Source organism: Bufo gargarizans, chromosome 3, assembly GCF_014858855.1.
Source record: "Bufo gargarizans isolate SCDJY-AF-19 chromosome 3, ASM1485885v1, whole genome shotgun sequence".
NCBI classification, from domain to species: domain Eukaryota; kingdom Metazoa; phylum Chordata; class Amphibia; order Anura; family Bufonidae; genus Bufo; species Bufo gargarizans.
Genome location: NC_058082.1, coordinates 33,459,112 through 33,477,854, shown reverse-complemented (window position 1 = coordinate 33,477,854; position 18,743 = coordinate 33,459,112). Strand labels below are relative to the sequence as shown.

The window sequence follows — 18,743 nt, the reverse complement described above, 5'->3', positions numbered from 1 at the left end:
TTTATATGATACACAGGTGATTTCAAATACATGGATGAGTTGTGAATTAACAGTTTAATCGCAGTGGAGAGGCTGTATATACTGTGAATGTACTGTGATATATGAATCAGCATGTAACTGTATTAGTTATATTTACTTTATTATGCACAAAGCACTTTATGATGTTCTATATATGTTTTATGAATTAATCATGTTGTATATTGATTGATTGTCACTTCAAAGCTCCTGCTATGGATTGTGGGTATATATACCCTTGTATGGCACTATGTGGTATGCTTGAGAAAGACCGCATTGAGACGGTTGAAACGTTGCAGAGGGAATAAAGATCCACCTTTTTTTCACTTTACTTGGAGTGCTGCCTTATCCTTTTGATACTTGTCTATACATAGCCGCTTGAGCCCACGGCTGTAAGGACGTGCACCAGTCTGTTGTCTTGTGCTGCTGAGACCCGCATTTTGTTTCTATATTATTGGACTTTCTCAGCTTGCACCTTATCTTATTATTTGTTCTATACTTTCAACATGGATCTCCCCGACGTATTCACATACACCAGGGCGGACGAGGAAAGGATTCTGCGTGGTTTGGTGAGTGAGCCCTCTTTTTTATCCACACCCACTTTGATCGACTTAAAACGAAGATTTGAGGCAGACGCCAAGAAGATTGTGTCCACTGACTTGCATCTTATGACCCTTGGTCAATACTTTAGGGAACACAGAATCCCTAGAGGCATACGCTCACAACTCAAACCAAATCTTTTTCCAGCTGAATCTGTCTATACACAGAAGTTTGTGCAGATCTCCAATAAATATGCCTATGACATTATTCTCCTGAACTTGGAGTTTCTACAACAGGAATTGGCGGATAGTAAGATACGGCAAGCTCAGACCACAGTTGCCTTGGAAACTATGCTGGGCCAGGATGAATTTAAAGTTTATGAAGAAAGTTGCAATGAATATTTGTCTAAATTTACTAAGGAACAGGAGGCTACCAAAAGGAAGAAATGGCAGCGTGATGCCGACGATTATGCAAAGGGAAAAGTATACACATGGCAAAATGATATGTCCAAAAAGCAGCAATTTCAGCCACAGCGATCGGGCAACAATAGGAAGCAGTCGGGACAATCCGGGCCGTCAACTACTCAGAACCCCACATCTAAGAAATCTTTTTTGGAGATGGGCTCCGTGATGGCCAGGGAACCAGACGGGGTGGCAGAAGACATCACAAGTGGCGTAAATCCCAAATCGCCAAGGACACTCAAACACATGTCATTGCGCAGAAAGGGGAATCAAGCTCAGTAAATAATCTCTCTACTGTGGTAAATATCTCCTCTGTGCCTTTATCTGAATTACAAATTAAGGTGTTGTCTAAGGGTTTGTCATTCTGTCCCTCAACTAGGGTCGATTGGTTCAATCTGGAGGCCGACCTGCAGCGCTTATATAGGAGTATTGAACTCAGGGTATGGTTTGCAGGTCGTCCTCCCGTTGGGCAATCGACCTCTGTTACTGAATTGAGGCTCAAATCCTTTGGATTGTCCAATAAAAGTGATTTTTCACCACATAGTGGTTCTTCTGCTATAGAAACTTTCAGAAAGGCTATCTCCAGGGATATAGCCTCATTACGTGATGAGACTAGTACCTCACCCCTAAAATATCCTAATATGACCTCCTCTGAAGTTGTTGCCTTGGAGGGTTTGTGCCATGACGGCAGCCTCACCATCAAACCGGCTGACAAGGGTGGTGCGGTTGTTGTCATGGACACCTCTAAGTACATACTCGAGATTAGGAGACAATTGGGTGATCCGAATGTGTACAGATGTTGGATGGTGATCCGAAGTTTGCAATTTACTAGATGCATCAAGAATGCCCTGGATCTAGCTTTGGTTCAGGACATTATTGATGGTGAACTATACACATTTTTGTCTGTAACTCAACCACGTACACCGGTCATATATGTACTCCCCAAAATACATAAATCACTGACTTGACCCACCTGGCCGTCCCATTGTTGCTGGCACTGGCTCCATTTTTTCCAATATTTCCATTTTTTTGGATAAATTGCTTCGCCAGTATGCGGTTACGGCCAGGTCGTACATTAGGGACACTGGGGATTTTTTGGACAAAATTTCTGATTTGGTGCTAGCCGGACAACTGCCTCCTGGCATCCTTTGATGTAACCAGTTTGTATACCTCCATTGACCATGATAGGGGGTTGTCTGCTGTTCGGAGGCAGTTGTCCGGCAGTAGCCATTCTTCACATTGTCAGGATTTTATTGTTCATTTGCTTGATCTGGTGCTGAGAAACAATTATTTTCTATTCATGGAGAGTTTTTATCTCCAATTACGAGGGACCGCCATGGGGTCAAATGTGGCACCCACCTATGCCAATGTCTTCATGGCGGCCCTTGAGGAGGACCTTGTCTATGTATCCCACCACTTCAGGAATGTCCTGGGGTGGTGGCGATACATAGATGACGTCTTCCTCATCTGGCATGGTGACTCTCTTTCACTTGGGTTATTCCATGATTTTTTGAATAGCATGGACCCAGATATTAGTTTCACCTTGGTCCACTCTGCGACCCATGTCCAGTTTCTCGACACCACGGTCACACTATTGAACAATGGACTTTCCACTGATATCTATACCAAGCCGACGGACTGTAACACACTGTTACATTTAACAGCTGTCACCCGAGGTCAATCATTAATTCTGTACCTTATGGCCAATTGCTTAGGGTCAAGAGGGTGGTACAGGACCCTGACTTGCTGCCGACCCGGTTTTCACAGATGGTAGATAGGTTTAAGAATAGAGGCTATCCCGCTCAGGTGATTGAGAAACATCTTAGTCGAGTGATAGATTCACAACCGAGACCATCTGCCAATATATGCAGCAAAACTGAGAGGATACCGTTTATTTCAACGTATTCAGAGCAGAGTGCTCCCATTGCCCAGATTGTTCGCAGATATTGGCCGATATTGAGGAGTAACTTCCCTGACATTCCAGCTTTGACTTTGCCGCCTCTGCTTTCCTATAGGCGGCTGCCAACTTCCGTGATAAGTTGGTACGGGCGGATATTCAGACTAGGACCTTGGTACAGTCCCATATTGGCTCCCGAAGAAGGGGTTCCTACCCTTGTTTGGGTTGTGTTAACTGCCCTTATATGATCAAGGGTGAGAAGTTCACGCACCCCGTCACCGGGACCCAGTATGGGATTAGCCATTTTTTAACATGTAACAGTTCGTTTGTGATCTACGTGCTTTCCTGTCCCTGTGGTCTCCTCTATGTTGGGGAGACCACTTGTGACATGAAGGCACGTCTCAACAATCACCGTTTTTCTATCAGACAAAAAAGAAAAGATCTGCCGGTTCCCAAACATTTTGTGGAGGCCAAACACAAAGAAAAAGATTTGAGATTTATGTTGGTGGACCATATCACCTCGTCCAGAAGGGGAGGTGATAGGACGCTGGCCCTTAAACAGAGGGAATTGAGGTGGATCCATCGCCTCAACACCCTGAGACCGCATGGTCTTAATGTCGATTTTAAGTGGAGTGTGGTGTAGAGAGGGGTTTTCTGTGCTAGTCCCGTTTGGTCCTTGACTCGTCTGCGCCCTGGTGTATGTGTATATGTATTAGTGTCATTTGTCATCTATTATGAAAATAGATCATGTACTTTATATGATCGTTTTATCTTTTTCTAATTTTCTTCTTTCTCTTTTCTTTCTCCAGTTATTGGGACTGCACCGTTTTGGTTCGTGGACAGTGGGCGTCTATTTCTGTGTCTCCTTGTTGATTTATGGCGTTGGGGGAGATCTTTTGGGCCATATGAAATACAAGATACTCAATGGGTCTACCGTAATTATACTTCTGTGGAGTGGTGGTCTTCTTTATGTTCTAAAACATGAGGGTCGGTTTCTGGAACTGGGCACCATGGCATTGATGTGCTATGGACCCTTTTCCGATATGGACCAGGGGCGATGGTCGTGAGAACGACGTGGCCTCTTTTGGTCCCCGGCCTAGTGTGAAATAAGAGGAGTATGGCAGATTCATTTAGGGGTAATCCCTGGTGCCGATATACTCAGACCACGTTCACTCCGATTTTCTAATACTTCAATGTAGGTTGACCTAATGAGGCATTCATTAAGCCTCAGTTATATATGTCTTTAGGGATACTTATTAGGCCTTTGCTCTCCCTACGCCGTTCTTTTGTGGACCCGCGCCTGCCCTATGCCTTCCGCTGGATCCTGTGGAGACACTGAGCATGTTGCTGGGCCGGTTGTTGCTATGGCAGCGACGCCACTATTGTAGGCGTGTCTGACCTGGTGACGCGGCCCTTGCATCATGGGTGTTTCCCGGTGATGCCTCTGGTCTGGTCATGGAGCCGCCTCCCGGGTCGCGTGTCTTTGACGTCACGCTTCCTTGGTGACGGCCTCTGGCTTCGGTCCTAATGGAGTCGCTTACCGTGACGCGGTTGTCCTTCTTGGGCATGCGCGGTTTGACATTGAGGACGCGGATCTTGGCGCCCCTGCACAGGTGCTTCGGTGTGAGTTGTTTTTAACTTATGTTGATATGATTGCACTTTATATGATACACAGGTGATTTCAAATACATGGATGAGTTGTGAATTAACAGTTTAATCGCAGTGGAGAGGCTGTATATACTGTGAATGTACTGTGATATATGAATCAGCATGTAACTGTATTAGTTATATTTACTTTATTATGCACAAAGCACTTTATGATGTTCTATATATGTTTTATGAATTAATCATGTTGTATATTGATTGATTGTCACTTCAAAGCTCCTGCTATGGATTGTGGGTATATATACCCTTGTATGGCACTATGTGGTATGCTTGAGAAAGACCGCATTGAGACGGTTGAAACGTTGCAGAGGGAATAAAGATCCACCTTTTTTTCACTTTACTTGGAGTGCTGCCTTATCCTTTTGATACTTGTCTATACATAGCCGCTTGAGCCCACGGCTGTAAGGACGTGCACCAGTCTGTTGTCTTGTGCTGCTGAGACCCGCATTTTGTTTCTATATATATATATATATATAGTATGTTTTAGGGGAACGTCCACTAGAGTGATCGAATTAAATTATTCTCACACCCATGTAAATCAGCCCTGTGATGAAAATTCATTGGTAGAACGTCCTCTTATTACTGCAGAGTTTTCTGATGTTTGTAAGTCTATGATTAAGATCATTTTACAGTCGAAACACGAGTGCAGTTTTTAATTTAAATACTGCAATAAAGCTGATGTTTTCTTAAATCCGCTGGATCCATCCCTGCAATTTCTGCTGTCCAAAAATTTTGCCTTAACTGAGGCAGATTCAGCCTCTGTTTTTATACACACAAGTGGTAATATCAGAAAATACAGTGACTTGTTCTGAACAAGCCTGGAAAAATTCTCCCTTTTATTGGGAAGCAGCAGCACTGCAGTGTGGATGTGGAAAGGTGTGTAGGGGTAATAACCTGCAGCAATAGTGGAGGCACCAGTAGCAACACGGCATGGAACAGATAAGGCAGTAGAGTGCAGCTGTGTAAGGGTAGTAGTAGTGGCGGTTTTGTAGGATTAATGGTAGTGGAAGGAGAGATAGTAGGAGCTGTGGCCATACAGTACAGAACAGGATGGTATGAAGGTAGTCAGCCACAGTGGCATGATCAGGGCAGCAATAAATAAATCAGCAATGGTAGTGTGTGTGAAAATACTCACAGATCCATGCATCATTTTGGCAATGATGTTTTGTCCATTTGGGTGTGACAACGACACTAGCTGAACTTGTGTGATTGTGGAGCCTGGACAAGACAGTACAGTGAGATCAAACATGGCCAGATCCAGCCACTGTTCCAATCTGCCTGCCACGAAATCCTTGGGGTCAGGGAGTATATGCCAGAGAAATGCCAGAGTCCAGGTAGAACCGAACCTGGCTGTTCAGGCGGTATGTCTCTGTTTGCTGACTTATGTCAGGGGGGTGACTCCTGGTTAAACGTGCAGGGTCAAAGCTGCCGAAGCTGCATACACAATATATCCCAATAATAAAGCAATTTGGACCCCCTTTCAGCAACAGAAAAACAATCCCTCAATTTAATTTGATAGAGAGGGTCTAAAAGCATGGCTATCCAGTAATCATCAGATTGCTTGAAGCTAACAAAATGCCTGTCAGTACATAAGCAAGCAAGCATGCAGCTCGCCATACTCACCAGCGTGCCCTAGGACTCAGTTCTTTCCAGCCCCCCTTCCCCTCCACTGCGATGACTAGTCATCATGGCCAATGTCACCGTTATCATCATCATCATCATCATCAACAACCTCATTCTCCTGCACAAGTGACTCCTTCTGCTCCTCCTCCTCCAGTGGTAGGTCCTCATTTTCATCCCCTTCTTCCACTTCCTCCTCCATGGGACTTTCTCCATGTGGGGTCCCCAACAGCTACAGGGTGGCCTGCAAGATGTGGAAGCTGTTCTTCTTCCACCATCCCTTGTTGCAATGTTTGCTGTAATATAATTGATCAGGAGCAGGGCTTTTTTTCTGGCGGAACGCACCGGAACGGCGTTCCGCCACCTTTTGACATCGCAGCCTGCCATGCTCCAGCATCGCAGGCTGCGATGTATCAGCGGGGAGGGACTGGGAGGAGGAGCTGAGGGCCGGTGTGCTCCGGCCCCTAGCTCCAGTACAGTTATAAAATGTGTAATTAAATTAATAATGATTCATGCTGCCCCCTCTGTAGTATAACATTCAATATATTGTACTCACACAGGGCTACTGTTATCGTAATGCAGGCCGGCCGGGCAGACGAGCGGCAGCGTCACTGACTGACTTCATGTGCCTGCGCCGTCTGCTTCATTCATAAAGTAGGCCGGGCAGGCACGTGACGTCAGTCAGTGACGCTGCCGCTCGTCTGCCCGGCCGGCCTGCATTACGATAACAGTAGCCCTGTGTGAGTAGGATATATTGAATGTTATACTACAGAGGGGGCAGCATGAATCATTATTAATTTAATTACACATTTTATAACTGTACTGGAGCGGCAATGGGGGGGTCTGTGGGTGGCACTGTTATGGGGTGGGGGGGTCTGTGGATGGCACTGTTATGGGGTGGGGGGGATCTGTGGATGGCACTGTTATGGGGTGGGGGGGCTCTGTGGATGGCACTGTTATGGGGAGGGGGGTCTGTGGATGGCACTGTTATGGGGTGGGGGGGGTCTGTGGATGGCACTGTTATGGGGTGGGGGGGGTCTGTGGATGGCACTGTTATGGGGTGGGGGGGGTCTGTGAATGGCACTGTTATGGGGTGGGGGGGCTCTGTGGATGGCACTGTTATGGGGTGGGGGGCTCTGTGGATGGCACTGTTATGGGGAGGGGGGTCTGTGGATGGCACTGTTATGGGGTGGGGGGGCTCTGTGGATGGCACTGTTATGGGGCGGGGGGGCTCTGTGGATGGCACTGTTATGGGGTGGGGGGGTCTATGGATGACACTGTTATGGGGTGGGGGGCTCTGTGGATGGCACTGTTATGGGGAGGGGGGTCTGTGGATGGCACTGTTATGGGGTGGGGGGGCTCTGTGGATGGCACTGTTATGGGGCGGGGGGGCTCTGTGGATGGCACTGTTATGGGGTGGGGGGGTCTATGGATGACACTGTTATGGGGTGGGGGGGTCTGTAGATGGCACTGTTATGGGGTGGGGGGTCTGTGGATGCCATCCACAGATCCCCCATAACAGTGCCATCCACAGATCCTCTACCCCATAGCAGTGCTATCCACAGATCCTCCACCCCATAACAGTGCCATCCCCAGATCCTCCACCCCATAACAGTGCCATCCCCAGATCCACCATTAACAGTGCCATCCCCAGATCCCCCATTAACAGTGCTATCCCCATCTGGGGGGTTTCTTTGCTGGGCTGAACTTTTATAGCCCCCCAAATTTTACTTGCATCCCTGTTCTCTAAAGGGGCGGTTTTAGGGGCGGTCCTAGGGGTGGGCCGGGGGCGTGGCCATGGGAGGGGGGGTGAGTTCCACCACCTTTTCTCTGAGAAGAAAAGCCCTGATCAGGAGGATGACAACGTTGATGCCACAGTTGTCCCTACTGACAAATCTTCAATGGGCCTGAGTGTGCGATACACTTGTCTGATGAGATGCCACTGCCTGACCTCGAAAAAACACATGCTCCCTGCTGAGGTGGTCTTGTGTATGGTGAAATCATTCATCACTTTACACAGGTGCTCTAGCATACGTCACGGATCCAGAAGTGCAATGGCAGACCATCCCTGCTAGTCCAGGAGAGAGTTCCTTGAAATGCGAAGACAGTTTCCTGGACATGGTTACCAACCTCTGCAAACCACAGTACTTCTACAAAAATCATTGCACCACTAGATTTATCACATGCGCTATGCAGGGAGCAAAATAGACCGAGAGAAGGAGGAAAGTCTTGTTCCGATTGCTACTAGCCAGTTCTATTTTCCCCCTGGATCTGGTGGTGCAGTACAGCCACGGTGCTGTATGTTTGTATTTGAATGGACATGGCATATTTTCATACCGCCGATCTTGCATACGGCAGTGCTTTTGTCTGCTGGAAGTTTGGAGAAAAGTTGCCATACGGGAAATACTTGCATAAAGCTAGCAGCATCGTAGCTTGGCCTAGGTCTGGCATATTTTGAGCCTGTGCCTACAGTATCCTCATCAACAGAAGCAGATCTAGCCTGGATATTTTGGATGCTTTGACCATAAGTTACCACTGTTCTTTATTGGCTACATGGCTACCACCCAAAAAATGTGCCCCCAAAGGTGTACATAGCCTCTAAAGGGGTTGTTTGACACATTGTAAAATCTTCAAGGGAGAAGGCAGACATATTAAATAAAAAAAGAAGCTGAACTCACCTGTTAAAGTCCCTCTGATCCAGCGATGAGGGTCCGGTCTAAGTGATGACGTCACGTCCATTGCTCTTCATCCAGTCACTGGCCTCAGTGGTCACTTGTGCATGAACAGTATGGATGTGATGTCATCACTTCTAGTCAGATGGGGACCTGCAGTGCTGGAACGGAGGAACCTTTGGTAGGCGAGTTCAGCTTCTATCTTTGTTTTATAAGCCTGGTTGCTCCCCTGAAAATTTTACAAATTGTCTGACTAAACCCTTTAAAACCAAATGGCAGATGATGTAAATTAACACGTAACCTAAAATGGTTTTCTTAAAAAGTGTTAGCAGGACTGATCCTTACTTTTCTAAGGAATTTTGGAAAGTACATACATCCTAGAGCCAAGAGACTCATGGTACTTTCTGAGCTGTGAATGATAGTCATAGCTTCTAACTAAGAGCACAATCAATAGAATCAGTGAATACAATGGGCGGTCATCGAGTAATCTGCTGCCTCGGACTGACCGCACGTAATCTGTATAAGCAGCTAAACCCAAAACTCCAGGGAATGAAGTTAATAAAGTAGATAGCGAGCTAAAAATCATCAGATCCGCCACAGACATCTCGTCCAAGGTCTAACCCCAATAGGACAACTCGAGAAGAGAGATAATGAAGTCGGCCAGGAAAGTCTAAGCTTTACATCTCTACTACTTCAAATCCTGTGCTCGACTTCAAGATTACCATCAGCTCGTGGGATGTACAACATAAGCACAATACGGAGAATATACATGGCGGTCCGTAGAGAAAACAAATGTAACACCTATACAGATATAGCACTTGTCAGCAGGATCAACTCTATTAAACTAGGCATACGGCCTGGTAGGTTTGATCCTGCAGATTAATAATATCTGTCTTGTGAAAATCGGTTATGGCGTTCTCGAGAAAAAATACTTTTAGGCCTCTTGCACACAACCGTATGTATTTTGTGGTCCGCAAACGGATCTGCAAAAAATACGGATAACATCCGTGTGCATTCCGTATTTTGCGGAACGGAACAGTTGGCCCCTAATAGAACAGTACTATCTTTGTCCGTAATGCAGAACGGAAATACGGAAATGGAATGCACACGGAGTACCTTCCTTTTTTTTGCAGACCCATTGAAAGAAATTAATCAAACTTACCGCCTCCATTTGCTCTCGAAGGACCGTCCGCCGCCATCTCGCTTGAAGATGTGGCGCGAAATCTCGCGTGAGATTAAGTCATAATGACGGCCGGAGGAGGCAAATATTATTTATTTTTTTTTACACTATTTCAGGTTAAATCGATTCGCTTAAACGAAGCACGAGGAAATTCGGCTTTGAGGCAAATCGAATTCATCCTGAAATTCGTATTGAATTCCACCTTGTGGGATTTGATTCACTCATCTCTAGGCACAACCAGTTTTCGCAAGACAGGTATAATTTTCATCAGCAGGATCAACCCTACCATGTAGCATGTCTGGTGTAATACAGCTGATTCTCTGACAAGTGCTCTTTAGCTCCTGCAGGGAATATAATGTATTAATTTATCAGCAGACCTATGTAATACCACAGTGCACACTCCAATTTTAAGATCACTTGGGCCAAATTACAAATTCAGCTCTGCTAAATGTCTCAATGACTTAGTAATAGTCCTTTACAGTATGGTATCCTCGCCACATATGCTACTGATACAGTAGTACATGCATCGATCAACAGAGCAGAAATAAAAACTTCAAGGGACACTTCATTATGGTGAAAACATTGCACAGATATTTTATTCTGTTGAATTATACTCCATTCACATCTAGAGGTGCATTAAAGTTCTGGTATATTAGCATGAGCTCTGGCTATATATACACACTACTGAATAGCAGTGACAATGCTGGATGACAAGAAGACTGCTGTCACCTGCTGGTCAAGCCAATTTGGCAACTGCATAGCAAAGAAATGACTTACCATACAGTCTAAAGCAACTTTTTTGGTCCAAGACCCACATTGTCAGACCATACCGCCCCAAGGCCCACAATAAAATTCAAAGAAGTATTTTAATATGAGACATAAATGCATGAAATGTGGCAATTCCACTTTTGAGACCCACTTATGAAGAGAATGAAGGTCTCCAGTTTGAGAGCAAACACAGAGAAGACCTCAAATTTGGGGATCCCAGAACTCCTGTCTGACAACTGCATGCCACCTGCCCTGACTTGAGAGCTATCTTCTGGTTACCCTAGTACTTCACAAGAAAGGTAGTAGGGAGGAATCGGGCAACTATAGGCCAGTAAGCCTGACATCGATAGTGGGGAAATTAATGGAAACTATACTTAAGGAGAGGATTGTGGAACATCTAAAATCCCATGGATTGAAAGATGAAAAACAGCATGGGTTTACTTCAGGGAGATCATGTCAAACTAATCTTATAGATTTTTTTGACTGGGTGACTAAAATAATAGATGGCGGAGGTGCAGTATACATCGCTTATCTAGAATTTAGTAAGGCTTTTGATACTGTCCCACATAGAAGGCTTATCAATAAATTAGAGTCTTTCGGCTTAGACTCCCATATTGTTGAATGGATTAGGCAGTGGCTGAGGGACAGACAACAGAGGGTTGTAGTCAATGGAGTATATTCAGACCAAGGTCTTGTTACCGGTGGGGTACCTCAAGGATCTGTTCTGGGACCCATATTGTTCAATATCCTTATCAGCGAAATTGCAGAAGGCCTCGATGGTAAGATTTGTCTTTTTGCTGATGACACAAAGATTTGTAACAGGGTTGATGTTCCTGGAGGGATACACCAAATGGAAAAGGATTTAGGAAAACTAGAGGAATGGTCAAAAATCTGGCAACTAAAATTTAATGTTGATAAGTGCAAGATAATGCACCTGGGACGTAAAAACCCAAGAGCAGAATATAAAATCTGTGATACAGTCCTAAACTCAGTATCTGAGGAAAGAGATTTAGGGGTCATTATTTCAGAAGACTTAAAGGTAGGCAGACAATGTCACAGAGCAGCAGGAAATGCTAGCATAATGCTTGGGTGTATAGGGAGAGGCATTACCAGTAGAAAGAGGGAGGCGCTCATGCCGCTCTACAGAGCACTAGTGAGACATCATCTGGAGTATTGTGCGCAGTACTGGAGACCATATCTCCAGAAGGATATAGATACTTTGGAGAGAGTTCAGAGAAGAGCTACTAAACTGGTACATGGATTGCAGGATAAAACTTACCAGGAAAGATTAAAGGACCTTAACATGTATAGCTTGGAAGAAAGACGAGACAGAGGGGAAATGATAGAAACTTTTAAATACATAAACGGAATCAACAAGGTAAAAGAGGAGAGAATATTTAAAAGAAGAAAAACTACCACAAGAGGACATAGTTTTAAATTAGAGGGCCAAAGGTTTAAAAGTAATATCAGGAAGTATTACTTTACTGAGAGAGTAGTGGATGCATGGAATAGCCTTCCTGCAGAAGTGGTAGCTGCAAATACAGTGAAGAAGTTTAAGCATGCATGGGATAGGCATAAGGCCATCCTTCATATAAGATAGGGCCGGGGGCTATCCATAGTATTCAGTATATTGGGCAGACTAGATGGGCCAAATGGTTCTTATCTGCCGACACATTCTATGTTTCTATGTTTTTGTATGTTTCACCTGCCCTGACCACTGACCTTATTCAGACTGCGCTTATTGCCTGACTTTTTGTTGCAGCACACCAATGTCTCTGACTCCAGTGGGTCAGCTGCCAACCACACCTGGACTATCTCAAAAGGTAGTGGCCTGATGGCTCCCTCTCAATGATGTTTAGATCCCTGTACAGGGAGTAAAGGCTGAATAGCAGGGTACTGCCAGGATAACATCGTTAGAGTTAACCCACAGTCAAACCAGTTTGTTGGTACAGTGGGTCCACATCCACCTCTGTAACATTGCGCTACATAACAACACAATTCATATCAGAACATACATAAATCTGTGTTAATCTACGTACAATAACTGGTTGAAAATGGAAGCATATGGCGTGACTCCGATTCCACCAGCGATACAAAGGCTGACTTCATAATTCAAAACTTCTTCTGAAGGACTTCCAAAGGGTCCATCAATATAAATCCTGCAGATATAAAAATAAAAGTGTTTGTTATAACCTCCATTCAAATCTCAATGTAATGATGATCAAAAATACTGGTATAGTAACATTACTGGTTACTTATTGACTCTTTCTGAAATGGTCATCCAGAACATGTAAAGTCTGCACTTCATGGAACTATGAATTGTTGGTATCCTTCTGTTAAAGAAATAAAAACTGTCAAAAGTAATAATAAATAAAAATGTACTGAAAATCAGACGTTGCTTTTGAATTGTGGTTCAACAGAATAATAATAAAAAAAAAAAAAAAAACTAATGAAAGTGTCCGGGACAGAAATTATGGTACCCCTAGAAATGATTGAAAATAATGTGACCATAGGGACATGTTAAACAGGGTAAAGTGTGTCCTGTAATTATCATCACAGGTGTCTTCAAACCTGTAATCAGTAGAGACTTGAGTCGAGAGTTGTCTCCACAGATTAGAAAGAAAATAACAGACAAGGTAAAGGCTGTAAGACCATCTCCAATCAGCTTGATGGTCCTGTTACTACTGTACAGTTGCACATATTCAGAGGTTTAAGGTCTACGGGACTGTAGCCGACCTCCCTGGATGTCGCTGCAAGTTGAAAATTGATGGCAAATTGAAGAGATGGATAATATGAACGGTATCCAAAGAGCTCAGAACAACTTCCAAAGAGATTAGAAGTGAATTCCAAGGTCAAGGTACATCAGTGTCAGATCACACTATCCGTTGGTGTCTTAGCCAAAGTGGACTTAATGGAAGACGACCGACAAGCCATAGAGTTACTAGGAGAATGTCCTTTGGACATATGAGACAAAACTGGAGCTTTTTGGCAAGTCACATCAGCTCTATGTTCACAGACGCAAAAATGTAGAGAGGCACAGTGATGTTTTGGGGCTGCTTTGCTGCATCTGGCACAGGGTGTATTGAATCTGTACAGGGTTTCAATTAAATCTCTAGACACTGGTATTATGGAGTGAAATGTGCTGTCAGAAAGGTTGGTCTCAGTTGCAGGTCATGGGTCCTCCAACAGGATAATGATCCAAAACACACAGCTAAAAATGTCCAAAAACGGCTAAGAGGAAAGCATTGGACTATTCTGAGGTGGCTTTCTATAAGCCCTGACCTAAGTCCTATTGAACATCTGTAGAAGGAGCTGAAACATGTAGTCTGGAGAAGGCACCCTTCAAACCTGAGACAGCTGGAGCAGTTTGCTCATGAGGAGTGGGCCAAGATACCTGTAGACAGGTGCGAGAGTCTCATTGAGAGTTACAGAAATTGCTTGATTGCAGTGATTGCCTCAAAAGGTTGTGCAAGATTGTGTCAATTTCATTATTATTATTTTTTTATTATTCTGTTGAACTATAATTCAAAAACAACATTTGATTTTCATTTTGATTTAAAGTAAATTTTTATGTATTACGTTTATCAGTTTTAAAGTTATTTCAGTGACCATTGTGGGTTTCTCTTTCTTTAATGGAAGGGTACCAACAATTTTGTTCATGTGTGTGTTAGAATGAAAAATCCATGAAGGTACAGATCAATTTATACCTTCCAATTCGAGGGTGGTCCTAGGTCGTCACCCAGGGTCACATATCCAAAGTTTCATGTCTAGGAGCATCATGCGATTAATAGAAAAAGCCCAAGCAGAATTCACTTAGACTAGACAGAAATGTTTTTCACCTCTAGAAGAACAGGAAACCTTAATATGTCTTAGATAGATGTCCTAGATAAATATGGACCTAGATAGATTGAGATAAGAGGAGATCTGCCTCTAGATATGCCATTCGGATTTCAACAATGTACAGAACAACAGAAAGGGTAAAAACGTACATAAATTTCTGAAATATGTAAGAGACGTGATAAAGAATCAACACCAACCACTATTTGTAGTACAATAGTTGTACACATCTGTAGAAAGAAATCAATACTAGCAATAATGGAACATCTAAGTCATGGCGAGAGTTTTATCTCCATAGCTCAAAGGTGAATTTCACACACACAAACATTCAATCAGTACCTTTGTTAAAAGGAATAGTAAACAAATAACACCAAGGAGAATAAGGGTTCACATGGCAAAATCCACAGCAGAAAGATCAGTAGCTGAAAACAGGTCATTTTTGGTGGCAGATTTCTACTCTGGTGGTTGTTTAAGATGAGTTTTTACAAGAGTTTTAGAAGAGTTTTTGGTTGAGGTTTTTCAGCTTCCCCATTGAAGCCCACAATCAAATCCACATTTAAATCTGCTTCCAAGAAGTAACGTCACTTCTCAAACATTTATCAAATTAGCTACTGAAAAACACTGTGTGGTGTTTTTAACATTAAAGGGCATCTGTCAGCAATTTCATAGCTATGACACTGCCTGACCTGTTACATGTGCACTTGGCAGCTGAAGGCATCTGTGTTGGTCCCATGTCCATATGTACCAGCTGCCATTACAACTAGAGGTTCTCCTCTCTCTGCAACTCAGTCTTCCCCACTTTAATGGACAGGGCCAGGCAGTGAAAATGTCATCACACCTGCCTGGCCCTATCAATCAAAGTGGAGAGGTGCCATAGTTGTAGAGAGAGCAGAGCCTCTAGGTGTAATGGTAACGCCCCCGTTGCTCCTAGAGGCTCATTTGCATATGGTAAATCATCTTTATCAGCAACGTGGGCACATATGAACATGGGGACAACACAGCTGCCTTCAGCTGCCAAGGGCACATGTAACAGGTCAGCCAGTTTCAAAGGTACAAAACTGCTGACAGATGCCCTTTAACCTGTTCCAGACATAGGGTGTACAGGTACTTAAGGAAACAGGGCGTACCCGTACGTCCCGATTAGTTCCGATCACCGCCGCATGGCGGGCGGTGATCGGAACTGGGTGCCTGCTCAAATCAATGAGCAGGCACCCTGGGACAATGCGCTGTCGGCGATCGCAGCAAACCGCAGATCAATTCAGACCTGCGGTTTGCTGCGTTTCCAGGTTATTCGGTAGTGTTGAGCGCGAATATTCGAATATAGAATTTTTTTTCGCGAATATCGGCACTTCGCTAATTCGCGAATATTTCGAATATACTGATATAAATTCGATATTTCAAATATTATTATTATTTTTTTTTTATTGTTATATTTTTTTTTCCCCACTTCCCTAAAGTTGTTCTTACCTGTCCTTTGGATTCCTGGCTTCCTGGCTGCTCCAGTCAGTGCCCGTTGCCGCTTCTGCCGACTTCCATGCTCATGGAGCGTCCCCATCACCATGGGAACGTCTCCATATATTAGAATGTACTGTCGGATTTGAGAATTACGTTGAAATCGCAATTCGATTATTTCAAGTTATAATAATCGAATTTAGATTTTAACTTAAAGGCTACTCTCCTATTGAAATAGCAATGCGATTAATTCATTATAAAAATCGAATTGCGATTTTAACTTAGCACTGCTATATTCCATATTCGTTAATTCTAGCCTAATATGGAATATAGCAGTGCTAAGTTAAAATCAAAATTCGATTATTATAACTTGAATTAATCGAATTGCGATTTCAACTTGGACCTGGTTTACTATGGTTCGCTTGGTAGAATTAGCGAATATGACGAATATATTCGTTATATTCCACAAAACGAAGATAACAAAGTATTCTGCATCTTCGTTTTAGCTACCTATTCGTCAACTTCGCTAATTCTAGCAATCATATAGGAAAGTTGACTATAGAGACAGCTAAGTTTAATTCGCTATGCGATTATATGACTGCTTTTTTTTTATAAATAGTATAATTATAATAATTATCAGGTATTATAATTATTCTATTTATTTTTAAAAAAGGCAAAGTTATATAATCGCATAGCGAATTAAACTTAGCTGTCTCTATAGTCAACTTTCCTATATGATTGCTAGAATTAGCGAAGTTGACGAATAGGTAGCTAAAACAAAGATGGAGAATACTTCGTTATCTTCGTTTTGTGGAATATAACGAATATATTCGTCATATTCGCTAATTCTACCAAGCCAACCATAGTAAACCAGGTCCAAGTTGAAATCGCCATGCAATTAATATAACTCGAAGTAATCGCATGGCGATTTTAACTTAGTAATGCTATATTCCATGCTCATGGAGCGTCCCCATCACCATGGGAACGACTCCATATATTAGAATGTACTGTCGGATTTGAGAATTACGTTGAAATCGCAATTCGATTATTTCAAGTTATAATAATCGAATTTCGATTTTAACTTAAAGGCTACTCTCCTATTGAAATAGCAATGCGAATAATTCAAGTTATAAAAATCGAATTTCGATTTCAACTTAGCACTGCTATAGTCCATATTAGTCTAGAATTAACGAATATGGAATATAGCAGTGCTAAGTTAAAATCGAAATTCGATTTTTATAACTTGAATTAATCGCATTGCTATTTCAATAGGAGAGTAGCCTTTAAGTTACAATCGCAATACGAGATTATTTAAATCGCATATTAATCGCGATAACAAGAATAATGACGAATATTCGATTTTGACGAATATAAAACGAATATTCTATCGAATATTCGCGAATTTCGTCGAAATCGAATATGGCACCTGCCGCTCATCACTATTATTCGGGTCTCTGGGGACCCGATAACCCGGAACAGGATGGTGATCGGTGGTGTGATAATACACCACCAATCACCATCCTGTGATCCTGAGAGGTGATAGTGACATCACCTCTCAGGATCGGCTCTCATTGGTTGGCTGAGGCGGGCGGGCCATTCAAATTACAGCAGCACTCCTCTCCTCCTCCTTTTGTGTCCGGGAGCCAAGGAGAGAGGAGCGCTGCACGTTGGAGCTGCAGTGATCATCAGCCAGCACCCCCATCTGTGCCCCAGCTCCACCATCTGTGCCCCACCTTCACCAAGGTATTTAGGGAAAGGTTAGGTTAGGCTAGGCAGGGATATTTAGGGAAAGTTAGTGGAAGTGGAAGCTTTTGATTGCATCACCCTAAATCAGGTGTCTGGGGTCCACAGCACAGCTGTGTGACCCTAGACCCCCCCACACACAACTTTTTTTATTTTATGTCTGTTTAGTCGGTTTAGTGTAAGTTCGTGAACACCCGTGCCCCCACAAACACGCACACCAAATAAAGTTTAACACGCACGCACACATGTCTATGGGACAGCAGCAGTGAACAGCATGCGCCGTCTCCTCAAACAGCTGATCGGCGGGGGTGTCGGACTGTGTTTTTAGCACATTATTACAAGATGTGGGCCCCCTCTTTTGATTTTGGCCAGGATTTGGTCTAAAACCGGCCCTGCGTGTGAACATACCCTGAGGATGGAATGAAATAAATGAAAGAAGGAGATGACAGGAAAGATAATAAGAGGGATGAAAGAAGGGAGAGATGAATGTAAGGAAGGAAAACGAGAAAAGAGAAAGAATGGAATAGGAATAAAGAGAAAATGCAGAAGGAAAAATCAAGGAAGGCAAAAGAAACATGGAAAGAAGACAGAAGGGAAATAAAGAAGGAAGGGATATAGGGCATGAGGGATAGGGAGAAAGGAAGGAAAAGAAAAAGGGAAAAAGGAAGAAGGGAAGGAAGAGAGGGAGGGAGAGAGGAAGGAAGGGAGGAAAGAAGAAATTAAAAATGGAATATAAACATAGAAGGAAAAAGAGATTGATGAAATGATATTAAAGAAAGAAGGGAAAAGGAACAAAGAAGAGAATAGAAGAAGGAAAAAATAGAAAGATAACCGGAAAGGACAAGGAAGAAAGAGAATTAAAAAGAGGAAGATAAAGAAATATAAACAAGATG

At 43.3% G+C, this 18,743-nt stretch overlaps 1 protein-coding gene across 1 annotated transcript in view; it reads right to left on the bottom strand.

The window, feature by feature from the left end:
* The window catches only part of NOX4 (NADPH oxidase 4), a 267,595-nt gene that overhangs the window by 28,610 nt on the left and 220,242 nt on the right, over positions 1–18,743 (bottom strand). Inside the window, exon 14 of the mRNA XM_044286900.1 lies at positions 12,858–12,977. Within this exon, the coding sequence (XP_044142835.1) occupies positions 12,858–12,977 (120 nt within the window). The remainder of the gene's footprint in view (positions 1–12,857; positions 12,978–18,743) is intronic.